Source organism: Monodelphis domestica, chromosome 4, assembly GCF_027887165.1.
Source record: "Monodelphis domestica isolate mMonDom1 chromosome 4, mMonDom1.pri, whole genome shotgun sequence".
Lineage (NCBI taxonomy): Eukaryota > Metazoa > Chordata > Mammalia > Didelphimorphia > Didelphidae > Monodelphis > Monodelphis domestica.
Window position 1 is genome coordinate 150,996,517 of NC_077230.1, and position 27,626 is coordinate 151,024,142.

General features: G+C 36.5%; 1 protein-coding gene and 1 long non-coding RNA gene across 6 annotated transcripts in view; both read left to right on the plus strand.

Annotated features, from left to right (window-relative positions):
- Positions 1-27,626, plus strand: part of KIF5C (kinesin family member 5C) — a 287,301-nt gene that overhangs the window by 170,136 nt on the left and 89,539 nt on the right. For all 5 annotated transcript variants that reach the window (XM_056793825.1, XM_056793826.1, XM_001365109.4 and 2 more), the window contains 8 exons: positions 2,272-2,345; positions 7,979-8,083; positions 11,674-11,722; positions 12,193-12,248; positions 13,152-13,239; positions 15,521-15,645; positions 18,027-18,131; positions 18,713-18,861. In XM_056793825.1, the coding sequence (XP_056649803.1) occupies positions 2,272-2,345; positions 7,979-8,083; positions 11,674-11,722; positions 12,193-12,248; positions 13,152-13,239; positions 15,521-15,645; positions 18,027-18,131; positions 18,713-18,861 (751 nt within the window). The remainder of the gene's footprint in view (positions 1-2,271; positions 2,346-7,978; positions 8,084-11,673; positions 11,723-12,192; positions 12,249-13,151; positions 13,240-15,520; positions 15,646-18,026; positions 18,132-18,712; positions 18,862-27,626) is intronic.
- Positions 18,868-27,265, plus strand: LOC130453695 (uncharacterized). The gene is made up of 2 exons (XR_008911194.1): positions 18,868-25,743; positions 27,153-27,265. It is a non-coding gene; the product is annotated as an uncharacterized LOC130453695 (long non-coding RNA).

Below are 27,626 nucleotides of genomic sequence, written 5' to 3' on the forward strand. Positions count from 1 at the left end.
ATACAGACACTGAATCAACTCTTCCAGAGATTCTGGTAATCTAAGATGTCTACTGGGAAGTCCCCAAATCCTCCAACCCTCAGAAATTTAAAAGGTCATCCTCTAGTGAGGGGAAAGGAGAGTCGAAAAAAGGGCAAGATTCTTTCCACCTCATCACCCTTCTTAGGGATCTGGCTAGAAGGCTTCCACCAAAAAACTTACAGGCACTTGAATTCTCCTTGATGATTTTATACATAAACCACAGGCATGGGAAAGTCCCTCAGTCAAATCAAACAGACTTCCTATTGCTTCCATTTGAAATGTCTTTGATTGATTCAATGGAGATATCCTAGTTTGGTTCACACCTTTGGTTGATCAGTATTTATATACTCTTACCTGAATTAAGAAATGAGAGGATTCATTGACCCTCATTCTTACAAATAAAATGGAAAAGGCTGGGCAAGATGGCCTCTAAACCCTCCAAATTCTATGTTTTACTTACACGTTTCTAGAATATTTTTATAAGTACATCTATAGAGTCATTTTAAAGTAGTCAAACAATTAACATAAACTCAATAGTTTAGTGCCTAGAATATGTAGTAGGCTTGTTGATTGATTAATTGAATTAAGGAATCTGAAAGAAATTTGGTCATAAGGAAGTTAAAATTGTAAGGAAAATTGAAGATTGGGATTATGGTCCCTTTACTGTGTTTTTATAGGTTCTTGATGCTCAAAATCATCTGATGAACTCTATGAAGGATTGATAAGTGTGAAAATGTTATAGCCTGGTGTGAACTCTTAAGGGTGGTTAGGTTTTACCGTTTTCCTTGTCTCTAAATCACAAAATTAGATATATTACCCATACCTAGCAAGCACTTTTTTTCTCCTCTCCTCCTTTCTCTCTATTCCTCCCTCCCCTCTCTATTCTATATACAATTCCCCCCATTATCCTCCTCTCCTCTCTCCCTCTGCCTTTTCCAATAGAAAACTCTTTGTTTTCTTTCCTGTCTCAGCTCAAACCCTGTCAACCTTGGATCAGTAAAATGACACTTTTAAAAAAGGAAATGAGAATCAGCATCATGAAATAATATCAAGCTCTCCAAGCCTTAAAAGCTATTTGGTCAAACTAAATGGATTGAGCTGATTGCCTGGCCTGATTGATTTCTTTCACCATGGAGTGCACAATTCTCTGTCTCTGCCCCTACCTTTGGCAAATTAAGACTTCTTCCCTGTAGGTGAGATTAGCTGGTGTTAGAGAGACTAATTATGTTTCTTCTTACTTTCTGAGATATTTGTATATATTTGAAAATAACTGAGGAAAATGAGTACTAATACATTTTAATCACCTCTGCTGCTTTGAAACATTTCCTGCAGATAAATTCAGCTCTTTCAGTGAAACCTCCCCCTCCATGTGTCTCCTTTTCCCTGTGTGAAATGGAAGAGGGCCTGCAATATGTGTTTGCACCGTGAGTGCTCTCATTGTATAATTTTAAAAAAATTCCTGATGCTAATGTAACTGGCTAGCTTGCTAGTACTGTCACGGAGGAAACTGGAGGTTTTCAGATGTAAGTTGGAGCTCTTTTTGGTTTCTCAGCCAGCGATTTCCATGTTCCTTGTTTTACAGACTGAAACCTCTTGTTACCTCTCCCCAGAAAGAATTCCATTCTTTGGAAACTGTTGAATAGACTTCACAGGAGACTTCCCTAAGGATCTGACTGGGAGCCAATATTCCAAAAGGATCTAAATTGGATCTCCAGGAAAGAAATCCTATTCTTTCTGGTTCTCCATAAATTCAAGTTACTTATGACTTTATTTTGGCTGATCTCATAAGAATTTATATGTATATATATATATAGATATAGCACTTTATTATATTAGTATACATATTTTATAATGTATAATAAATATATCATAACTCACACACACACACACACACACACACAAACATGCACATTCATTTTTTGAAGGTGCCTCAAAAGATCTTATGGAGTGCATATCTCAGCTTCCAAGTGTCTTGATCTTAGAGCTCTATGGAGAAAATATTTCTAGGTTGTTCTCATGAACTCATTTTTAGGATCATCTTGCTCTAACCTGAACCCTTTTCCTCTCTCATCTGGTCTTCAGTATAGAAGGAAAAGGCAGATCCTAATATTTCTGACTTGGTTCTTAAATATTCTATTGTCTTGAAAGGTTCAAGGATGTAGTAGTATATGTTAAATATGACATAAAATTTAAAAAGCTACAGCAAGTATAGAAATAACTGGAATGGACATTTATTTTTCTTTCCTGCAGATGTACTGGAAGGTTACAATGGGACTATTTTTGCCTATGGACAGACCTCTTCAGGAAAAACCCATACTATGGAGGTAAGATGTATTGATGTTGTAGGGTGAGGGGGAAGAGCATTTCACTTCTTTAGATAAAGAAATGAAATTGCATTCAATCATGAAGTGCAGATTTCTTCTCTGGGTTTGAAATAAACTCAGGCTTTGTCTTTCTGGATCAAAGGCAATAACTGAATTTAGGATATAGTTGCAGTCAGCTACCAAATCTTTTTTTTTTCTTCTTTCTACTGTGGTGTATAGGAATGAATAATATTAGGTTGGGGTGTTGGAAAATATGGGTTTAAGCCAATTTAGCCACTTAATGTCTAACTTTTGATAAGTCTTCTACTTTCTCCAACCCTCAGTTTTTTTCATCTTTATAATGAGTTTTTTAAAAAAAGCTTAAAAAATATCACGTGTTACACAATAGCAATGGAGAAGCAGCAAGATAGAGCAGGAAGAGCCCTAGTAATGTTTTCAATTTTGTAACTGACTTGTTGGATGACTCTCTTTTGGAGGTCAATGTTTAGATGCTATTTCTTCATTTGAATCCTAAATTTCAAACATTTCTTACTAGTTTCTTGAGTTGCAATTTGGAAAGAATGCCTCCTTGGATAAATTTCAGTTCTCTGTTTTTAAACTCCAATACTAACAAAGTCTGAGGGAATTCATCAAACAAGGAGTGGTGTTAGATCCATCTTTCATGCCTAGGTTTTCTCATTTATAGTCATCTCCTGAAAATGTTTCAGATCTGGATCAGGCTACTATATAGGTATGTTAGCTTGTGAGCAAGAGATTTCAGTCCTTAAATGTTTAGCCCATAGTTTCACTATGAGTTTGAGTATAAGAAGATACCTTGCTCTCCTATGAATTATGAGGAGCAAATGGAATGATATATGTAAAGCATTAAAAAAAACCCTTACCTTCCATCTTAGAATCAATACTGAACATTGGTTCCAAGGCAGAAGAGCAATAAGGGCAATATAATTGGGTCTAAGTAACTTGATGAGGATCACACAGCTAAGAAATGTCTGAGGCCATATTTGTACCCAGGACCTCCCATCTCTAGGCCTGATTCTCTATCTACTGAGCCACCTAGCTGCCACATGTAAAGCATTTTACAGACCTTTAAGTCTAAGTGTTAGCTATCATCATCATGATCATCATGATTATTATTACTCAATAGAGTACTTTTAGCTTTTCTATTTTTTAATTGTGGAATAATCTATTAGTATATTTAAATTGCAACTAACTAATTCAGAGAACCCCTACCCAAGGCAGAAACTTGTTTTAGAAAAAATTATAATAGCATTTAGATAGTGTGAGGAACAGCTAGATGATGGTACAGTGGATAGAATGCCAGGCAAAGTTAGAAAGATTCATCTTTCTGAGTTCAAATCTGGCCTCAGACATTTATTGTCTGTGTGACCATTGGCAAGTCACTTAACCTTGTTTGCCTCATTCTCCTTGTCTATAAAATGAGCTGGAAAAGGAAATGGCAAGCCACTCCAGTGTCTTGGTCAGGAAAACCCCAACTGGGTTCATGAAGAGTTGGACATGAATTGAAATGAATGAACAACAGTAACAATTTAGTGTATCCCCTTCCACTAAAGTCCCATCCTAATACTTCCTTGTGGCATGGAGGTAATTCTGGCTTCTTAAAAACTATGTCAGTAGAGTATGAGCTCTGATGGGTCTACCTCTGGAAAGACTTCATCATAGAATCCATGGATACATAGATGATTCGAGTTGAAAGGAGGAACTCTAAGGAGTACCTACCTCATCCAAGAAATAGAGGATAGATTTTTGTGCTTACTACTAAAGGAGCAATCCCCCTGAGTTTGGGAAGTCATATCACTGCAAGGTTGACCCTCACATGATGAATTATTTGTCCATAGTAAGTCATGAAAGAAACCATCTTTATTGGTAGAGGGACTGTCCCCACTTCATTGAGATCATGATGCTTTACACACATTTTATCATTTCATCTTTATAGAAGCTCTATGAAGTAGATAATATAAGTATTATTCTAGTGGATAGTAGTTAGGTTGTATTGTCTTTTCATGTAAGGGTACAAGTCTTATTATACTCCATTTTACAGATGAGAAACCTGAGGCTCAGAGAAATTGTTACCTGAAGAAGGTTAGCTGCCAAACGGTGGGGTTTATTTAAACCTACATCTTCTATTGTCTAAATTTAGTATTCTTTTCTTTACATATTTGTAAAAAAAAAAGATGGAATAACTGACTGCTGCTCTGGCCTAAATTCAGATTCTGCCTGTGATCCAGAGAGTCAATAGAATTAAAAGATCTTAAATTCTTTAGGGTAGAATCCTTTTCTAATCCATAGTATATAAAATAAAGAGTGCCTAGGGCTGTATCATCTCCCTGTCAAGAATGAATGGGAATTGGATTCTATTCTACTTCTGAATTTTAAAATCTTGACTTTAGGTTGCTCATTCCATCACATGACTGCCCCTGTTGGCTGAAGGTTTGAATTAAAACAACATTTATTTCAAGTATGGCTTGAGAAAAATAGACTGCTTATTCTATAGCTCGAAGGGGTTTCATGTAATCATGTACTACTGTTCCTCTTCAACTCCCTTCCCGGGTAAGGTCTAATACCTACCCCCTTTCTGAGGGGTTAATCACTGGTGGTGTTCTCTAATTAAGTATTCCCTGCCTCCTGGGAAGCCACAGGCTCAGCCCACACAGATGGCAGAATAGTGGAGTAATCCACTAACTTGGAGTGTAATTAAATCAAAATATCTGCGGGGTTTATACCATTTTATGAGTAGGATTTTTTAAAAGTCACTTCTATTCAGTATTAGAAATGCATATTTAAAAAAAAGACTTTATGAAGGGATGTTAATTCCCTAAAAATAGTCAGAACTGTCACATGCAAATCAAGGCAATATTCAGTTTTAATTCCTACCCTCTTTGGACTTAACCTCTCATAATAATTCTGTTACTTCCATTGAAGGGGGAAATGTTTAAGCCTCCCTAAAATGAGAAAGATTAGCTCCTTAAGGTAAAGCATTTAGGGAAGATTTTCAGTAAAGGCACAAAACCCATATAATGTTAGTATTGTGCCTAGCAGGACACAAGCAGTACATGAAGATTCAAGTCTTTAACTGGTACTACTGGACAAATGGTTCAGGGGTGCTTCTGCTTATGGGGAAATAAGAGGTGCCATTCTTTTTCAGGGTATAGCTCTGGTTAAGATGTTTCCCCTCACTCCCATCTAGATCTTGCTTTTTCAAGGAATTCTCTGCATTTTCTGATTGAGATTGATAGAGATATTGCTATGGTGTCCTTTGCCTTCAACATGCAATTGTAGGGACATAACTAATCCTTCCCAGAGAATTATCCAAATATCCAAATATATACCCCTTTGCTGGTCCTTTTCAGCTTGCCATACTATTAGATCAAGAAATTAAAATTGTCAAATGTTTTAATAAGGTACATTGATTCTTGGGTGAGTTGACTAGATGTATCTCTGATGGTTTGGGATATTCTGTATTGGTTTGGGAGATTGTGGAATGAGATTCAAGATAGAACAAAGGAAATTTTACTGTGGTAATGAGAATAGGATTTGGGTTTATTTTTATTTATATACTCTTAGAATCCCATGTCACTTTAGGTAAATGTGGGAAAAGTTTAAGGAAAACATACATGATCAACTGACTTTCACTTTAGGGAGAAATCGGATTCTAAGATGTTATGCACTGTTTTTTGGTTTTTTTAAATCACTTGGTTAATTATTTTATAGGTCAGGATCAGTCTTTTTCTCATTGTCCCCAAAAGTACTTTTGCATTTTCTGAGCTTTAAATTGTTATCCAAATCAACTCAAGCCAGCAAATGCTTGTTAAGGAGAGGGGCTAATAGCACTGATCATTTGATCAAACTGCAAGCAAGCATTTTTTAAGTGCCCACTATGTGCCAGGTACTGTACTTGGTATTGAGGATACAAATGCAATGAATTAAGCAGTCTCTACTGGAAAGGAGCTTACATTCTAATGAGAGAGACAAATATATATATATATACATTCATATATATATATCTTTTACAACATGATAAATGTGGAAATATGTATTGTATGATAGCACATGTACAACCTATATTAGATTACTTCCTTGTAGAAGAAAAGGGAGAGGAGGAGAATTTTGATCACAAAATCTCAGAAAACAAAGTTAAAAAATTTTCTATATGTAATTTGGAATAAAAATATATTAAAAATTAAAACTATATTCAGAATAAGTATAAAGATAATATATTCAAAATAGTTAAATACAAAGGAGTTTGAGAAGGGAATTAGTTATTGAATTAATACAGGTATTGGTGTGGTGGCTATTCTCTGAGCCTTGAACTTTACAAAAAGAACTCTGACTGCCTACAGTGAATTACTATAGGGCAAGGAGATGCCAACCAGAGACAAAATAGACCTCTAGGAAGTCATTACCAAGCATTTATTAAGCTTATACTATGTGCCAGGTACTGCTAAGTTCTGCAGCTACAAAGAAAAGCAAACAAATAAAAACTATCTCCCACCCTCAAGGAGCTCCTAGTCTAATGGGGAAGACAACATGCAAACAACTATGCCCAGACAAGATATATGCAAGATAATTTGTAAATCATGTCAGAGGAAAATCTCTAAGATTAAAGAGGACTGGGGAAAGCTTATTGCTCAAGGTGAATCTTTATCGGAGCCTTGAAAGGGATCCAGGGAAGCCAGGAAAGGGAGATGAGGAAGGAGAGAGTTACAGGCATTAGAGTAAGCTGGCAAAAATAGTCCTCTGCTTACTAAAGGAGTGGGGAGCTAGGAATTTCAAGGATTGTTCAGTACCCATGTAGGGTATAACAATTTCCTCATGTTGTTAGAGTTATAGTCCATCCAATGACACATGTGTGGAGATATGCCTGGGTTCTGACCGTTTTTTTTTTGGTAGACCACATGCTTTTCCCTTTTGCTAAAAGACACTTGTGAGCAGTGGCTCCTAGTTAGACCCTTGGTCTCCACAGAGGAAGGAGGAAGAAGAGCAGTCAGAGATTAAAGTCATGTTTTCTCTCTAAGAAGAGATGTTCACTCTGTGGAAGGTGAGATGTAGCCAATGTCAAGTGGCTTTTTAAAGGATTTGTCTTTGAAACTATAATCTATTTCAGACAATTCAGATTGTTGGCATATATAAACATGTCAGTGATTATTGGTTCTGAAGCAATTAAAATGATTTGTGCACATTTAGAATAAGACATTAATTCCAGACTTACACAAATCATGTTAACTTCTGAAACCCTTAAAATATTTCTTCTCCTTACTTTCCCACCCTCATATACTTGTATATAGGAGATATATCTTTAAAGTAATGAAGCCTTTTTATTTAAATAAAAAATACTAGAACTTAAACTCCTAATGCATCTTATTCTTACATTTCAGTAATTGATGAAATATGTCCATTCTTTGTGGGAAATACTAATAATGCACTGTGTTATTCAATGCCATTTTTTGTGCATTGTGCATATCTGATATTAAACATATCAAACTATATAACCTGTCCTCTCTTAAGTGGATGAAATGTTTGAGGAAACCCATGCATACTCTGTCTGTCTGTCTCTCATATGCATCATTCTAGGGCTTTCTAAACTTATCTGTTCCATTTTGCTTTCATGTCTTCAGGGGAAACTGCATGACCATCAACTCATGGGAATCATCCCAAGAATTGCACATGATATCTTTGATCACATTTACTCTATGGATGAAAACCTGGAGTTTCACATTAAGGTAAGAGCAGATGGAAAGGCCATTGATTGGGTTCTGAGAAGAAAAGCTGTGCCAGGGTTTTGACCAGTTCTGAGACTTATTGATTAAAGATCATGAGATTGCCTTTTAAATTTTCAGTTCAAGAACATGACTATACATCATGTCAAATAACTAGATCAAAACCATTAAAAATTCTTATTGGAGCAAATTCTGGTTACGTCTTCTTGTGATAAGTGGAGCAAGAAAAAGTCATCTCCATATTTAGGATCAAAAGGTGCAATTTAGCTGGAACTACTCATTGAAAGCAAAATCACCATTGTGGCCTTCTCTGTATGTTTTCACTAATCATCTGGATAGTTACCTTAATTTGACTTCTCACTCTGTATAAATGTGAATCTGGAATTTGTATTTGAGTTAAGACTGCCACTTTTTTTTATCTTAAGTATGTAAATATGAAATCCAATTGAAGGAAAGTTTCCAGGTCTCTTCTTAGAATCAGACTTGTTTTTATCCTGCCCTCTTTTCTATGCTTTCCAAAAACACAGTTGATTGCTTAATTGTGGTTTATCTCTGGAAGAAAAGTATATTTTCCCTCTACTTCTCTTTGATAGGTATTTGATTTATGTTTTTCTGTGGCTCCCGATGGCAATAGGAAGTAGAAGCCTGTAACTGTTTTTGGAAGGATTGAGACTTAGGGACTTGGTTTATCTCTATAGCAGTTTTACTTAAATTCTTCAAAACATTTGACACAATCCTTTCTTTTAACCCTGGAGTGATATGTTGAACCACTTACTGCCCTTAAGAATCTTATTAAGATAAAAACAGTCATGAGGTGAAGAGAAGAATTTATTTTAAACCCCAAGAACTAAAGTTTTAGATTTAGGATTAAAATTTTTTTTTTTGCTGTGGCAAATGTTATATTCATTTATTTTGAAACTGACTAGAATTACAAATGGCTAAAAGAGGATAAATGAGTGATTGTAGCTTTATTCAGAGCATGCTGATAGTAAAGGTTGACCAGATGTTAACAATGTCTTAGAGCAGAAATGGAAGTTGAATTAATGTATTGTTGACAGTATTCCTCTTGAAACGAGAGTCAAGAGTTTTCTTGATGTTGGTTTTGTATGTTATAGCTAATTACTAAAAATAGTGTACACAGTAAATCATTTAATAAACAACAATTCTTTCTATATGTTTTATAAAGGATAATCATTTGCTAACTCTTGTGAGAGTCTTATACCTTGCTTTTACATACTTTGGTCTGTGAAAATATTGGTCAAATTAGGGTTTTTGAGATAAAAGTGGAAGAGTTGAAATTCAAATACACCAATGGCAATTCTAATCTATTATAATTTGTGGACAAACACTGGTGACATGATTAACCTGGAGAAGTTAATTAAAAGTAACAAATGATTAGACCTGAGCAGAGAAATCTAAAGAGGATCCCACTTAATGAAATTGTTGGTTATTTTGTACTTAATCTAGAACATTGCCTGTGTTAATTATGAAAATAAGGCCATATACCCAGAGCATCAGAAACATCAGAAAAGGCCTAATGAAACTGACAAAATGTCTGAATCAAAAAGAACATATTTTCCCTCTCCTCACTATTCCATTGTTTGCCTTCCTTGGGAATCTTTGACTGAATGTGTGTGAAAGATAGAGGGAGGAAAGAGAGGAGGGAGATAAGTATACTGTGAGAGAAATTATTGTAAGCAGAAAGAGTATAGAGTTATATTGAGATCAGCCAGTCTAACTCCCTTATTTGACATATACAGAATCAAAGACCCAGTGATTTGTCCAGATAGTTATTGCAAAGCCAAGATCAATCCATTCCTCTTGATACCTAGTTATATGTTATTCCCAGTAGAACATTTTGCCTTCTAACTCCACCTGCATCTTCCAGGTCTAGTTGTTACAACTTATTGCTAAGTCTCTACCAGTTCATTCCTTCTGCCTTCCCCAAACTAATATTGATCACTTCACATTGATGCTCAGTGACTATTCTTTTAGAACTATTTCTATTCTCTTAGTGTGGTGATCTGGAGTGAAGAGCATTGATAAACCAATCAAGTAAGCATTTATTAAACATTTACCATGTGCCAAACATTATGTTAAGCCCTGGTGGTTCAGGAAAACAAAACAAACAGTTCTTCCTTCAAGAAATATATACATGGGAGACAACTTGATCATCAATAAGTATATAAAAGATTCATATAAACTAAGTGGAAAGGCACTTTAGATAGGAAAGGAAAAGAAGACTTGGTAGGTAGGAAAAAGTCAAATTGTGACAAGCTTAAAATATTAACAAATTAGTTTATATTCAATCCTAAAGGTAGAAGGGAACACTTGGAATTTATTGAATAGGAGGATAACATAGTCAAGCATATACTTTAGGAACATGTATACCACTTTGACAGTGGTGTAGAGGCTAGACTAGAGTGGAGAGATTTGGGGGCAGGAATGTCTGGTAGAAGGCTATCCAGTTGAGTGATAATGAGACCCTAAGATAGAATGACTGCTGTGTGAGTGGAGGAAAGGAAATGAAGAGAAACTATGGTAGTAAACATGATAAGATCTGGGATGTTTTTGGTTATATGTGTCAAATGAGCATGAGGAGTTGAGTATATTATAGAACTTTTGAATATGAGTGCCTAGAACAGTATTGGAACCCATCACAATAAAAAGAAAGTTCAGAAGAGGAGTGAATTTGGAGGAAAAGATAAAAGACTTTCATTTTAGACTTGGTAAGTTGCCTGTAGGATATGCAGTTGGACATTTCTACTTGGCAGCTGGTGATTCAAGACTGGGGTTGAGGAGAAGGGCTGGATATATAGATCTGAGATTCATTAGCATAAACATGACAATTACTCATGGGAGCTGGTGAAATAATATTCCAAGTGACAGAATATAGAGAAGAAAGAAAAAGACCTGGGACAAAGCCTAAAGAGATACTACCCACAGTTAGTGGTTGTGACACAGATTAAGATCCAGCAACTAAGAATGAAGAACAAAGAAAATCATTTTAAGAAATCAGTGAAACCTGCTTTCACTGATTTCTTAAAATGATTTGCTAGGAAGTTTTCTATTATGTGTGTGTTCTCAAATATACAAAATATGGTTCCATCAGCAAACACTTTGCTAACATGGATGCAAATATGAAATACAAATCTTTAGGGAGTTATGATGGTGATGGCAATAAATAAAAAGGGTTAGTGTATAATCATGTAAGGGATGGATCAATAGAAAAAGTGGACTGGTTTAGAAAAAAATAGTACTAAATCAACCTGGTTGATTCCCTTCTCTAGTACCTCAAACATTCTTTAGATAACAACCTTAAAAAAAAAAAACCCTTACTTTCTGTCTTAGAATCTAAGGCAGAAGAGTGGTAAAGGCTAACTTGGGAGTGAAGTGACTTGCCCAGAGTCACATAGCTAGGAAGTATCTGAGGCCAGAGTTGAACCCAGGACCTCCCATTTCTAGGCCTGGCTCTCAATCCACTGAGCCACCTAGCTGCTACCTATATAACAATCTTTTAAGAAAAAAAGCTAATGGCATTTTTGAGATGTGAAGGCTTAGTCCTGTATTAAATTCCATTTGTCTTGAAACAGGTTTCCTATTTTGAGATCTACTTGGACAAAATAAGAGACTTACTTGATGGTGAGTAATCTGAATGTGTGCCCTTTACTTATATTGTAACTAGAGAAGAGAGAAGGTAAAAGAATCTGGAGATGTTAAGTAGAAGAATTCCAATTTCCAGCCAAATATCTAATTTAGGAATTTAGGTACTGTGGGTTTTTCAGAAGTTATTTTGTTTCTTTCTGCCTCAAGTTACTCTGGGTGATGTTTGAAAGAATCTTTGAGACACCAAATCCTGAGACCTTTGGTTATATTAAAGAATAAACTTCACATGTGTTTGTTCTTCAAGGCAAGTTGTTCTGGCTTATTATTCTTCAGAGATCTTTTAGCAATTTTATCCCACTGAGAGTATGATGTTAAAAAGAGTTTGGATTTGTTTAGTATTCTGCTGTACTTGCTTCCAATTCTCTACTTCTTCCCAGCCCCAAATGATGGTTCTTTAATTCTTCTTTTCTTCTTTGTATTGCATGCTGTCATTCTCCTCCTGGTAGTATCCAAGACAAACCTGGCTGTACATGAAGATAAAAACAGAGTCCCATATGTAAAGGTATGAGGAAGACATCATAGGATCATAGATCTAGATCTGGAAGGAACCTCAGAGGCCACCTTGTCCAAAGTCCTCATTTTGCAGATAAGGAAACTGAAAATGCAAGAAAGTTCAGTGACTTTCCCAAAGTCACACTTTTGATTGGTGATAATATAAGTTTTTCTAGTTCTTAATAAAACTATTTATAAGTAATTGAAGCTCTCTAAACATCTTAAATGAATATGGATTTTAAAATAATATTCTTTGTAATTAATATCCTTAAAACAGTATTTTAAATTGTTATTTAAAATAATATTTTTAAGTACTTGATTTTTAAAAAGTTAATTTTTGAAATTTTATCTCTCCTTTAGCATTGGGCTATTCATATAATTAAAAGTTGTGAATCTGATCAAATGTCTAACAATGACATTTAAGAGGATGTTGAAAATATCACCCTTTTTGACCTTGGAACTCAATGCATGAGTTTCTATCACAGACCAGATAAATTGTGATATTGAAGTAGTATTCATGATGAATGTATCCCATAATCTGAGTTTGTCTAATTAAAGTTGAGAAGGTGGTTTAAAAGTTTCAGTGTGATGGAGGAAAAAGAAAAAAACCTGTTGCTTTATACTCCCTCCCTCTTTAATTTTCTTCTTTTGGTTTTCTATCCCTCTGCCTTCAAGTTAGTTGTACCTGAAGATCTAGTAAAGCTAGATTCTTCAATGATGGTTTATTCTTGGCTGAAGGTTTGCTCAGACTTCTCTTTTAATGTAGAAAGGTTGGCATTAGACAAGGAAAGGAAGTTGTTTGAACCATGCTGTTGCCTTATTGCATTATCTCTCCCTCAAGAAGAAGATGTGGGAAAGTATTTGGACACTTTAGATAAAAAGCTTTGTCAAACCTGCATCAACTCTCTTCCAGGGGTGCACAGAACGATTTGTCTCAAGCCCTGAAGAAGTCATGGATGTCATCGATGAAGGAAAAGCCAATCGCCATGTGGCTGTGACGAGTAAGTAGTGAGGATTCAATTTAAAATGTTCCTCAATAACTTCATGTAGACAGTGGGGTAAGAATTCCTCCCCAGCTCAAAGTTGTTTACAGATTCAAATGAGATCATAATGGTGGCAGTTCATATTTACATGGTGCTTTATGGTTTACAAAATACTTTGCATGCATTATTTCATTGGTTTTTATGACAACCCAATGAGATAAGTCAGGCAAGTGCCATTCCTTGTTAAATAATTAGGTTTCACACTCAAGACTTCTGGCTCTAGCATTATGTCCTGACAAGCCAAATTGTCACCACAACTAGAAGAGCACTTTGGAAAAGTATCTAATGGCTCATCTATGCTATAGCTCTAGTTTTCTTATTTAGCTTGTCTCACTCGACTGGCTTTATATACTCGTTGACTAAGGAACTGAGAACATAAGCATTGTATCACTTATCCAGAATATCAGTACCAATTATGAAGTTAGGCAAAGTCACAGAGAAAAAAGTAAACCATGTTAACAGTCAACTGCTGTTAAACTGTCTCAAAGTCTGACTGACATCCCGAAAGTAATTTGGTATTCCCTGAGATGAAGGGAACTTCTGCCCTTTTGTCTAGTATTCACAACCACAAGGCCACCTCTCAGTTCTGGGAACCATGGTTTAAGACTGCCATATATAAGAAACAAGAGAGTATCTAGTAGAAGGCAACTAGCCTGGTGGAACAACTGAGCAAGAAAATGGAACTTCTTCATCTAAAGAGAAAAGAGAGTGGAACATTTTAGATGCCTCCAAGTATCTGAAAGATTATCAAGTAGAAGAGGGATTAGACTTACTTTACTTTACTTCAAAAGGCAGATCTAGGAACATTCAGGCAGCTAGGATTGACTAAGTACCTTCTATGTGCTAGGCACTGTGCTAAACTCTGGGATACAAAGGAAAACCAAGAAATCCCTGCTCTCATGAAGCTCACAGTGTAATCCAAAGGAGACAACATGTAAGCAACAATGTTACATGCAAGATAAATACAAGGAAAGTTGGAAATAATCAACAGAGGGAAAATATGGAGGTCTGGGAAAGACTTCTGGCAGAAATTTTTTTTTTTTTATAAACCCTTACCTTTCATCTTGGAATCAATACTGTGTATTGGCTCCAAGGCAGAAGAGTGGTAAGGGCTAGGCAATGGGGGTCAAGTGACTTGCCCAGGGTCACACAGCTAGGAAGTGGCTGAGGCCGGATTTGAACCTAGGACTTCCCGTCTCTAGGCCTGGTTCTCAATCCACTGAGCTACCCAGCTGCCCCCCTAGCAGAAATTTTGTGAAACTTTAGCAGCGATTTCAAGGAAGCCAAGGAAGTTAGGAGCAAGGGAGTTTCAGGCCATTGAAAATACTCTGAAATTTGGTTATAGGAGTATGTAGTGCTAGGAACAGAAAGGAGGTCATGTCATTGGTTTGAAGGATGCATGAAAGAGAATAAAGCATAGAAGAGTGGTAAAAGATAGAAAGGGTTGAAGTTATGAAGAACTTTAAGAGGTATGGAGTTTTGGGAGGGAGGAGAGAACATGAATTATAAAATATCAGAAAATGATTATTAAATATTGTATCAACATGTAACCTAGAAAAAAATTTAAAAATTTAAAAATAGAAAGAAAACCAAAGTGTATTATTATGGAAATGTTGATGAAGCCTGAATCCATGACTGTCCCAATCCCAAGCATTATCCAGTATTGAATATCCTTGACCTAATTTATATTACCTTCTTTCTAGAAAAGACTACTCCTCTAAATAATAAAATTTTCCTACTTGTGGGGAAAACAACCCCCAAAGGTCTAGAGTATCTAAAGAGAAGATTTTATATTTCATCTGTGAGGTAATGGGGAGCCACTGGACTTTATTAAACAATGGATGAGAGCAGTGTAGAGGCAGATGCAGACTTTGAAATGAGGAAAAACTTTTTAATTCTGTTATGTTTTGTGGTTGAGAGAGGCAACATTGTATAATGGATAGAGAGCCAACCTCTGAGTTGGGCAAATCTGAGTTCCAATCCCACTTCTGACATACCTTGGCTGCTGTGTGACCCTGGACAAGTCATTTAAACTTTCAGTGTCCCAGGCAATTCTCTGAGACCAGAGACTGCTGAACAAATGCCCATTTGCTTTGGCAGAGTAAATCTCTATACCTATGAAATCATAGGTCCACTTTCAACTTACTCAACCATGAAGACGGCATCCATTGTGCATTAAACTAGCACATGATTATCTTTGTGAGTTTTGCAGTTCTATGAAATATGTTTTTCTTTTTAGACATGAATGAGCATAGCTCTAGGAGTCACAGCATCTTCCTGATCAATATTAAACAGGAGAATGTAGAGACTGAAAAAAAACTCAGTGGAAAGCTTTATCTGGTTGACTTGGCCGGAAGTGAAAAGGTAATTGGTTATGTCTATTTTCAATATCTTCTTTGCTTTCATGTAAACCATGTAAAAATGGTTTAAAATCAGTGCCATTTCCATTCCTGGGTTTCAAAAGTTTCCTCGTTCATGTAAGTTAATCTGAGGAATAACTCAATTTAACTTTTGTTTTCCTGTGCCATTTTATGAAGCAAAGCTCTTCTTAAAATTGTTACAGAAAAAGTACTTGATGGCCCACATTGAGTTAAGCTTAATAGGATCTAATGAGAACATTAGAAAATTCTCAGTTTGAACTAAACCTGGAAAGGAAGCAATGGGAATAAGGGAAAAGTCTGAAGAAAATGTGAACTGGAGAGCAAATGAAGCATCCCCCCAGGAGCTGACCACCAGGAACAATTCCTGGGAGTATTTTGCTTTAAAATTATTACCAAAAAATTCATTGCTGTCATTCATTTTAAAAATGGCATTTATTTCTTAATAAATCCTCACAACCTACAAAGTGATCTTACTCCATGTAATAATGAACAGAAAAAGAAAGTAATTCAGCAAAACTAACCAACATGTTGATCATGTGTGACACTATATTCTGTGTTCCATGGTCCTCTATGTCCACAAAGGGGGAGGGAGGCAAAGAGGCGCATTTGCATTTTGCTTTTAAAAACTTAATAGCTTGAAACCTTTCTAGTTTGCTTGCTGATTGAGCATACAGCAATGTTTGTACAGATGGGAGCATGAAAGATTGGATTTTTCTTTATTGGTAATGAAGGAAAAAGTTACTAGTCAGGACTTGTTGATTTAAATAGATGGACTGTGGAAAGAATGGATCAATGCTACTTTGTTCCATTATCTTGGTTAGCCAAGGAAAAGGACATGAGTGCTCCCCACCCTCTTTCTATGGTATGATCCAGTCTGCCTGTGGACCAGCATGCCTTGGGGATACCATATAGGGACCCCGTTGTTTTACCTCTCATTGTCCCTATTTACACTCTAGGCATAGCTATTTTCTGACAATCTAATTGAGGAACCCTACAGATGGCTTTTTCCTCATGTTAACAGCTCATCCGAGAGGCTGCTCCTTTGCATGGTGCTGCTGATAATGATCACTGCTAATAATAAACATTTGTGAAGAATTTGAAATAAGTGCCTCACCCCAGAGCTTCACATTTGTTCATATCTCCCCCACTGCCGTTGCCTCTAAAAGTGACTGGCCACATGTGAGAATCTAATGCGAGAATGTATTTTGAAAGGACTTTGGAAATGTAAGATGATATTAGTGGCAAAACCTTTCATCTATTTTGTTCCCCCTATATTCATGTAATACTACCCTTAAACCATTCCAAGCAATGACCTCATTTTTAAAAACCTTTCTTGGGAGCCCATTATTTTTTAAGTTAAATTTTATTGCTATCTTTTGTCTTTTTCATCACATTTCTCAACCTTCCCCTTATAACAAAAAGAAGTCCTGTCTGATCAAGCTTTTTTATTGCCATCATAGTTGGGAAGTTGATATTTTGCTACTTAAATCCCAGTTGGTTCCAAATTCTCTAGAATAATAAGTGATCTCATGTGAACTCCAGGCTATCTTTTCTGAAACACTCATTAAAATTCAGCATACCTAGTATGTACTCCATGAATAGAAATTGTCCAGTAATCATTGTGTGGCTGTAAACATGTTCAGCATAGAGGGAGAACTGAACCTTCCTCTCTAAGAGCTTTTATAGTAAAAGAGGAAAAGAAAATACACAATGGAATTTTGCTGAACTTGAAATTCCTTTCTCCCTAAAGGCTTTCCCTCCCCTCCCTTGGATATTTTTTTTATTCATTCTTTGTTATTTGCAGTGGAGAGAAATGGAGAAGGGGAGGAAAAACCTTGAACTCTCTAAGATTGTCTTTACAGCTGGAATTTTTGAGCTTATCAATTGCCGAGTTTTCTTAACATTTTACTGCCTTATTTACAGCATGGAGTGGTGAGCTTTGAAAAAAAAAAATCTTTCAATCTGGCTGCTTTGAGTCCTGAGGGTTTCTGCCTTCCTAGTTGTATGGAGAGTCTAAAGTGCACTTAGTCTGGATGCCAAGTCTCTCAAGAGCCCAACCTCTCCCTGGATGGAGAGAATACCAGGGGATATATCTATTTTGCTACAACCCGAAGCATTTCAGCAGTTTCCCTTAAAACTAATTGAGGGGAAAATGAAAACAAGCTGGAACAAATCCCTAGTCACTCTAAAGAAGTACCATCTTTTGAAATGGTCTTTATTTTCCTAGGGAAAGAAATGGATTCCTTTCATTTTGACTCACACCTCCAGGAGGATACCTCTTGGACTTTATGCTAATTCGATTTCTTTTTCTACTCTCAAGTTCATTGTCAAATGAGGCTCATTGGCTTTCCCCCTTTCTGGTAGGTCAGCAAAACTGGAGCAGAGGGAGCAGTTCTTGATGAAGCTAAAAATATCAATAAGTCTTTGTCTGCTCTGGGCAACGTGATCTCTGCCTTGGCAGAGGGAACAGTAAGTAATCCTTCTACATGCTATTAAATGGTAATATAAGAAAGGCCCCATGGTAGTTGACCACACACACACACACCTAGGAGATGAATTTGTTTTCCCATGCTAGGAGGAAACAAAGGGAATATTGGCTGTGAACTCTCTACTGTTATTGCACCATATTTTAGTACCTGTGAATGATAAATGTTAATTGCCTATGACCACAATGGTAGAATGATCTGGTGAAACCTGGCAGGGACTGTGAGATCATAGATTAAGAACTAGAAGGGAACTTAGAGGCCAACAAGTCCAACACAACCTTGAACTCCCAAAGCAGAGGAGTAATAGAAAAGTTAAGGTGACTTGTTACCTTAGTTCATATGACTAATAAGTGATTGAACCCAGGTTCTTTTGACTCCAAGTACAGTTCGCTATCCACTACATTATGATGTTTCAAATGAGTTTCAAACACATCATATGTCTTATCACTGCTCTTTTTACCTTTGTAATTTTCAAAGAATTAGAAGTTTTGGGGGAAATAACTCCCTTTGCCTCTCAAAACCATACAAACTAACAAGCCTTTCCTCACCTACTTCCTTTCCTAGAAAACTCATGTACCATACCGAGATAGTAAAATGACTCGGATCCTTCAGGACTCTCTTGGAGGGAATTGCAGAACCACCATCGTTATTTGCTGTTCTCCTTCTATTTTCAATGAAGCTGAAACAAAGTCCACACTTATGTTTGGACAAAGGTGGGTCTCACTGTTTGGTCTGGTGTGGAAGAGCACTGGGGAAGTACTCCTTTGGTGGTCTATTCTAACCTTTGATTCTGAGTCTGTATTTGGTTTTAGAAACTGAATTGGGGAGAGGAAAGAATTGGAGAAATAAAAAAAGGAACTGGGATTTTTAAAAGTGTTGGCAAACTTCCTGCTTCTATGTTATCTAAAGCTATTTTTTCATCTTAGTTTTACTGATCCAACTCTAAAATTTTTTATTGCTATTTTTTAAACATTGCTTTCATTTCTAAATCCATCCCTCCCATACTCAGTGAGCAATCCCTTTAAAATTTTTTCGAAAGAGAACAAAAAGCAGTTCAGTGAAATTCAGCCAAATCTGAAAGGATGCACAATATTCTACCCCTATAGTCTCTCACCTCTGCAAAGAATCAAAGGACTTACGTTTTCTCATCTCTTTTGGGTAGATAAATGGTCATCATTAATACACAGCATTCAGTTTCTTTTGTTTTTAGTTCTTGCCATTTATATTGCTATCTTCATTGTTATATGTTTTCTTGGCTCTCCTTGTATTCCTCTGCACCTATAAATCTTTACATTCGTATCCAGATTTTTCTCATTCATCATTTCTTCTAGCACCATCATATTTCATTACATTCATCTGCCACAATTTGTTTAGCTAATCCCTAATGGACAGGGAAATCTGCTTGGTTTCCAGTCATTTACTACTATAAAAAGCATTGGTATGGGTATTTTGGTATATATAGGACCTTTCTTTGACCTCCTTACAGGTATAGCTATTGATCAGTAATCTTTCCTAGAGTGTTTGTTTTGTTAATAAGGCTCTGAAGATCAGTTGTACTTTGGGATGATGGGCATTAGTAGCTAAAGATTTGAAATTTTCTTTCAGTTATGGAGACCATGGCTCTTCTCATGTTTCAGGGGTGTGTTGTTTGCCCTAGTTGTCAGGGAGTTGTGTTTTGACTGTTCAGTACATGAGAGCTAAGTTTTCTTAAACTTTTTGATTGGTGACCACTACCTTTTCTTCACATTCATGGACTCTTTGCAAAGATTAACAGAAATAACGTTTGGAAATAGACCAGCTAGGATGATGACCAGGGCTACTGGTCTTCACTCTTGTTACTCCAGTATTAGTAGTAGTGAGATGACCCTATAACAGGAAATATGGGAATCTGCCTTCTCGCTTGACACCTTCCCTTTTGTTTGTTTTTCTAGATTAATGTCACTATTGGATGACCATTAGATGGTGAGCTCCTTGAGGGTAGGGATACTCTTTTGTCTTTCCTGGCACATAGTAGGCACTTAATAAAGATTTATGACTGACTATGCATTGAGTATTGATAGTGAACTGTCAGATCCAAGATGAATTTCCAGGGGTACTGCTAGCTAGTCCACTACATTTCAATACTTCAGTGTGTACTTTTCCTCTAGAATCTTGATGAAATAAGTATAGTAAAATAAATATAAAAAAACTATTTTAAAATGTAAAACTCCTTTTTTAGCTTACAGGCCATACAAAAATAGACTGGCTTTGGTCCTTGGGCCATTACCCCTAATCTGGATTATTTAGTGCTTTCTCCTTCCTTCTGTAGCAGCTATAGTGGCCTCAGGTCCCTATAGCATTTGACATGTGTAGACAGTTTGACAGTGTAGACATGAGCTGAATTTAATTAATGTCATATGTGAAAAGCACCAGGCTGGGAGTCAGAATAACCTGTGTCATTCCAAACTATACTCATAACACTAAATAATAATAATAGCATTTGTATAGCATTTTAAGGTTTGCAAAGCTCTTTACAAATACATCATTTGATCCTCACAGCAACCCTAGGAATGAGTGCTATCATTCCTCCATTTTATAGTTGAGGAAACTGAAGCAAAGAGAGATTAAGTGAGTTGCCCAGGCTTACACAGACTAAGTGTTTGAGGTTAGATTTGGACTCAGGTCATCTAGCTGCCTAAATAATCTTTTAGCAGCTACTAATACCCTCTATACCTCATTTATTAAATGGTGACACAATTTTCCCTTTGTCTTCCTCCAAGTAATCATTTTGTAGATTCATGTGATGTTCAGTGTCTGAAATGGCAGAGATTGTTGAAGAAAGGTAGATGGGGAGGTTTGGATGGAGAGAGCAGAAGGAAGCCAAGGACATAAAGGAGGGAACATAGGTTATTGGTATGTGAGGTTATTAAAATCTATTTAAATTGCATTAAGCTGTGGCCATTTCCTGAGCCCTTAACAGAACATAGAATTACCCAGTTCCTGCTTTTATAGATCAGTAAAATAAATAAAATTACATCAGGACATCATGCATCTAATGTATTTTTTTAACCCAATTTTGATCTCGTACTTTCTCCTGAATCACTTTGGTGATTAGCCAAATGCTTGGCTGTCCTCTGATGGCGCCGTGTTCTCAGCACAGTCTGAAAGGGTTAAAGGACTCTTGGGAAAGGCACTAGGCTACAGGCATCATCTTGTACATTTTTTCCCTGCCTAGCCTTAATGATCCCCTGTAAAAGCATACTCGAATGGAACCAGCACAGAACAATATTTGCATTTGAAACACACTTTTCTTTTTAAAAAGGCCCAATGCAAAAGCAAAAACATACTCTGCTTACTGCAATTCAGTGTGGCCTTGGGGAATTTTGTGTCTGTGTTGGAGTTGTTAATACATAATTGCAGCTGCCTTTTCTATACAGAAAGATTCAGATACAAAGTCACACGACTAAATGTTTTCTGCTGTGCCCAGACCACATTTTTTCCTTTTGAAACAACTTAGAAAATTTGACAAGTGCTTTAAATCTCCCTTAACTCTGAACTCTAGGAGAGTAACGACCTTTGGAAAAGTTATATTAATTTGCTGTATTTCAGTTTTCTCAGCTGAGAATTAGAGTTGAGAAATAATTAAGCTCTTTATCCTTCTGAAGACATAATTTTTTAGGTCATAACTTTGAGGTCCTGGGAAATGAAAAGAATATCCGTAATTTATTTCATTATCATATGAAAGTCAGTCAGTAAACACATACTCATGGCATCTTGGACATAAAACTGCTTGTTTGTGATTACTTGGAAAGTTAGGTTAACTGCTGAACACTGATGTAGTTAATTTTCTGGTGAAGTATTGTTAGATTTTTGTCTGGCTTGTTTTGTATCCTACAGTGAAAGCAAGCTTTAGATTAGGGACTGTTTCATTTTGGTTTGCCACCTAATTGGCACTAAGTAGATTCTTGTTGACTACTCAATCAATTGAAGAAGTCAGCTAATTAAGGGCAAGGCTAGAAAAAACAACAAACCCAGCCCCTTTCTATAATTGAAGGATACAATAGGTATTGAATGATTGTTACTACTCAGAAGTTACTTACCACAGAAGCTATTAGTTACATTTTCTGAGGTTAGGAAACCTTGAAGAAATTATTAACTACCAGAGATTTAGTTATTCAGTGATATCTGAATTTCCAAATCCTATGGATTATTTGTGTGTGTGTGTGTGTGTGTGTGTGTGTGTGTGTGTGTGTGTGTGTGTGTGCATACACGTGCACGATTCTTAGTTTCTCTGAAAACAATACTGTCACCTACTCTTCTCCTAGATACTCTCTTCTTTCTGGGTTTTTGCAACACTGCTCTCTTGGATCTCTTCCTCTCTGGCTGTTGTTTTTCAATTTCTTTCACTGATCATTAGTCAAATCATACTTTTTAAAAAAAAAATTAAACCCTTACCTTCTGTCTTGGAATCAATACTGTGTATTGGCTCCAAGGCAGAAGAGTGGTAAGGGCTAGGCAAGGGGGGATCAAGTGATTTGCCCAGGGTCACACAACTGGGAAGTGTCTGAGGCCAGATTTGAACCTAGGACTTCCCATATCTGGCCTGGCTCTCAATCCACTTATCTGCCCAGCTGCCCCCTGAAATTGTACTCTTTAACTATGGACTCTACTTCAGTTTCACTTAATAGGTATTGATTAAGCATATACTAGGCACTATAAGAATATAGTTAGGCAATTAAGGAAATTAATTGCTATTAATTTAGAGAAAGAATACTAAGAAGATTTCAAATTCTATATAGAAAATGCTTTATCTAATGTTATCTTCAGGGAGAGATAATATAAGGCTATAATTCGGAAACTTTACATATCGCTTTTGAAGCGAATGTGAAGAAAAAAAGAGACAAATTCTACAGATACTTAATTAAAAATACTACAATGTTCATTTAGAGTAGAGGTCCTTAACCTATTTTGTATCAGGTTCCCCTTGGGCAGTCTAGTGAAACCTATGGACCTCTTTTCCATTAAAATGTTTTAAATGCAAAAAATATAAAATTACAGACAGTACCCAAATTTAGTAAAAATAAAAAAGGTAAGCTTTTCCTATGCATATTCATGACTTCCCTGAAATATATCCATGGACTCCTTGGGATTTTGTTGACAAAAGGTTACGAAGTGTTGATTTAAAGAAATAATATGGGGTGGTTTGTTTTATGCAGAATAAAACTTAGTTATACTTTAAAATTATAATGACCATTTTTAATTTCACAAGTGAATTTTATCTCCTGTTTTTTCAATCATGTTGGCCACTTTTATCCTTCTATATGTTATTAGGAAAGCAGCACCATCATCATCATAGCTATCATTTTACTTAGTGCTTTAGGGTTTGCAAAACACTTTACAAATAATATTTTATACTCACAATAACTCTGGAAGGAGAGGTATTATTATTTCCTCCTTTTACAGTATGGTCATACAACTAGCAAGTGACTGAGGTAGAATTTTAACTCAGATTCCCCCTGACCCAACACTCTGTCTACTTGACCACCTAGCTAAGGACATTTAGTTTTTCTTTTTTCTTTTTAATAGATAAAGAAATGGATAATAAATTTAGTAAGCACCAGAGACAGAATTTGAACCCAGGTCCTCTGACTCTAGGGGGCAGCTAAATGGTGCTAAGAGGTAGATGATATGGTTCCTGCCATTACCATTACCAATACCACCATCCCTACCATCACTACTACTATTACTAAGATGAGGATGACTATTAGTACTGCTTACCACCACCACCACACTATTCCTCCTACTATTACTCCTACTCCTACTCCTATTGCTACTGCTTTTGCTACTACCCCCACCCCTACCACTAGAAGTGGTACTACTGCTTCTATAGCATTCTCCCAATGATGCTTTATGGTGGTGAACAGTGGAACATTACTATCTCAAAGGAGTCAAAGCTCCTTTTTATCTAAAGGATACCTGAAAAAATGCCCATGGTAGGTATACAAATAGACTACACTGTATTGCAGTAGAGAAAGGTGCATCTTAAGAGGTACCAAAGATAGAAAGAACAAGTGTAACTGGAAAATGAGATTGTCTTGTCATGCACTGAGAGCAGCAAAATAGATGGACAGCACAATGCAGTACCGTTCCCTAAAAATATGAAGTATCTAGTCACTGACAACAGATACTTTCAACAACATCTGGGAAGAGCTTAGGTTTAGGGTCAGAGGTGATTGTTGTTTGGATGTATTCCATTCTTTGTGACCCCATTTGGGGTTTTCTTAGCAAAGGTACTAAAGTGGTTTGCTGTTTCTTTCTCCAGTTCATTTTACAGATGAATAAACTGAAGCAAATAGGGCTAAGTGACTTGCCCAGGGTCACATAGCTAATAAATGCCTGAGGCTGGATTTGAACTCAGAAAGATGAAACCTCTTTACTCTAATCCCATTACTTTATATACTACAGCACCTACCTGCCCTGCACACATATACACAGGTTCTCTATAGCATTTTGAGGGCAACTTAATGCTTAGTGATATAATTTCCCTCTAAACGATTTTTACTCTAATTGTTGCCTTTTTACTTCCTAATCTCAAATTAGTCTTTAAAAATATTTTAGAATTACTCTAAAAAGATATTCATGAGTCAAAACATCCACAACTAAGCCCAAGTTGACTGATTGTATTAGAAGCTTTTTAAAGGTTCTTTTTCCTTTAGGGGTAGTAATTAATGAAGGAAAAAAGAACCCTGGCTCTGCAGATGAGTCAATTTAGAAAATGTCTGACTCAGCAAATCTCTGGAAACAAAAGAGCTTGATTGATCTGGCATGAATGAGGTGCACACATCATTTGCATTTTGGCTGTGAAATGAGAAATAGGAAGAGATTCATAGCTTAGCGAAAGTCATTTCTTTTTTCCTCATGCATTTTTAAAAAGCTGTGTTGAAGAAAATCAAGGCTAGTGACAGTTGGTCAATAACTTCCATCACATCCCAATGAATATGTGTGCATAATAATTATCATTAAGGAAGATGAAATGTAACCTCAACACATAAGTTAAGTAAAAACCTTTGGTACCGATTTGACATAAAGCAAGGGCGAGAGCTTGCAAATGGATCACAGGTTGTCCAACTTTCCTTTCGAGGCATGGGTAACTACAGTGATTGAAACCCATAGGAGCTCTCCAGTTTTCATTTGTATGAGTTACTGAAATATCTTCTTCCAGTATATCAGAACTGATTACAATACTGCCATGCAGTCTGTATCTTTTGTGGGGGGTACTTAGTGTTCATTAGTTTTGAGGGTTTGTTTAGCTTGAAAATAGTTTGCTCCCATTCGGTCAGGTAAGAGTTATAGTTGGGGTAAGGCAACATTTCCGAATTTAAATTTTCTTTTATCTTCTTATTTGACTTCCTTAGTTTATTCCCTAGTGACATGCTAATGACCACAAATAAGGGTGACTGTAACAATGTATGGAATTAGATACCTGCAGGATGTCATCCTTGGAAGGGACCTCAGTTGGTCATCTTGTTCAATACCTGATGAGCAAGAATCCTCTTCTATTGCACCAAGCCTTTGTTTGAACACCTCCAATGAGATGAAAACTACTGCCTTTTAGGGTAACTCATTCTGCTTTTGGTTAACTCTAATTGTTAGGAAGTTTTTCTTTATAAATTTAACTTCTTTGCAACTTCTATACATCAATGGCTCTTAGTCCTATTCTCTGAAGCTAACCAGTACAAACACAACATTTACTTAGTTTTGTACCTGGAACATAGTGTGGTGAGTGAAATTTAACAAAAAGATAAACTAAGGCATGTTTCTCCAAGCAAGACTAACATTTTATTATTAGGACCAGTAACCTAAGAATAAGATGGGTCAATGGCTGCCTCATTTTCCAACCAAAAGACTTCCACCAAAACGATAGCTTCCATTTTACAGGTTTGGGGGGTTATGGAGCAAAGAACAGAACAGAAAAGGTGACGTCCTGGGGTTGAGGACCACATAATTGGTTAAGTAGCTGAGGCATGGGAAATGATTTAATTGGTTGGAAGTTGGGAGTGAGGGCTAGCAAGAACCTCCTCTTCTTTCTCTTGTGACTATAAAGTGCTCATTGTTTGAGTCTACCTGCAAGGCCAAAGATAAGGGTCCAGACTTCTTCCTACAGTAAACCAGATATCCTTGAAGAATAGTTTGGTGGTATAATGATACAGGGCCCTATGCCCTCATGATGAGCTGCATCCCCCAAGGTTAGCAGAATTCCTTAAGGCAAGTATAGAATAGTGATTAAGAAGAAAACTGGATTTCTTTACTTAACTGATTACAGGCCAGTTGAATTCTGAACTGGGTTCAGAGACAGAGAACCATGACTTAAGCAGTTACAGAACAAAATCAACTGTAAGTAGGATCAAGAAAAAATAATACAGGATCCATTTTAATCTTTTCAATTATGTGTTTAATGAATTCATCTTACTCTAATCCCTCTTTCATGGGACAGCCTTTTGAACCCTTGAAGACAATTCTATTCCCCCTAAGCCTTCTTGTCTGTGTCCTAAAGATATCTCTCGTCTCTTCAGCTAATCTTACCTTATGGCACAAAGCCAAGACTTTTCACTATCTTGGTTGCCCTTCTCTGGTAATATGCCAATTACTACCACACCCTCCCAAAATGTGGTGAAGAAAAGACATTCTTAGGGTTCCTGCTTTTAAATGTTATGGGCAGGTCAAACTCTGGTCCAAGCACAGGCTACATGTCATGTATGGAAAGGATTCAGGTATTAGGCCAGCTTGGAACTAGATGCCCCTTCCAACGTGTATTCTCTTGGGCATTTGGTTAATGTAATCAATATAACGGTTAGTACTTAAAGCTTTGGGGTAGAATGTGCTTTGAAAAGGAATTTGGCACTATTGAATCAGTGAAAGGAAAGACCCCTACCCTGCTGAGAAGGATAAATTGTGGTTAGAGTTTTAACTGAAGACTTGTGGGCATTGGGTGTCATCATAATTAAATTTTCATTCTTTCTTTCAGAACCTCACAGGAAGTGATAATACCAGTGCCAGGAATCTGTCTTTCTAGCTAATGTAATTACCCTCTTGTCAGTTTGTCTGTTTGCATCATAATAAACCTGTTTGGAAAATGTATTGCTGTTATCTGTTCTTTTTTATGTATGCCCTCCAGTCTGTATCTTCTGTGGTTAATTTCATCTCCCCAGTTGTGGTTAATGTTCATTAGTTCTGAGGTTTTGTTTAACTTGAGAATAGCTTGCTCCCTTTGGGCAAGTAAGATTTATAGTTGGGGCAAAGCGAGAGTATATTATTTGATTTAAGCTGTACTTAACTCCTTTGAACATAGCACAAACAAAGGAAAGATGCAACCCCCCCCCCCAAAAAAAAAACCAAACAAAACAGATGCCCTGCTAATTGCACTTGCATGTTTTGGCTCATTTGTGTTAAGAGGATCCTGCTGTTAGGGTCCATAAACTTAAGAACTAATTATACTTCT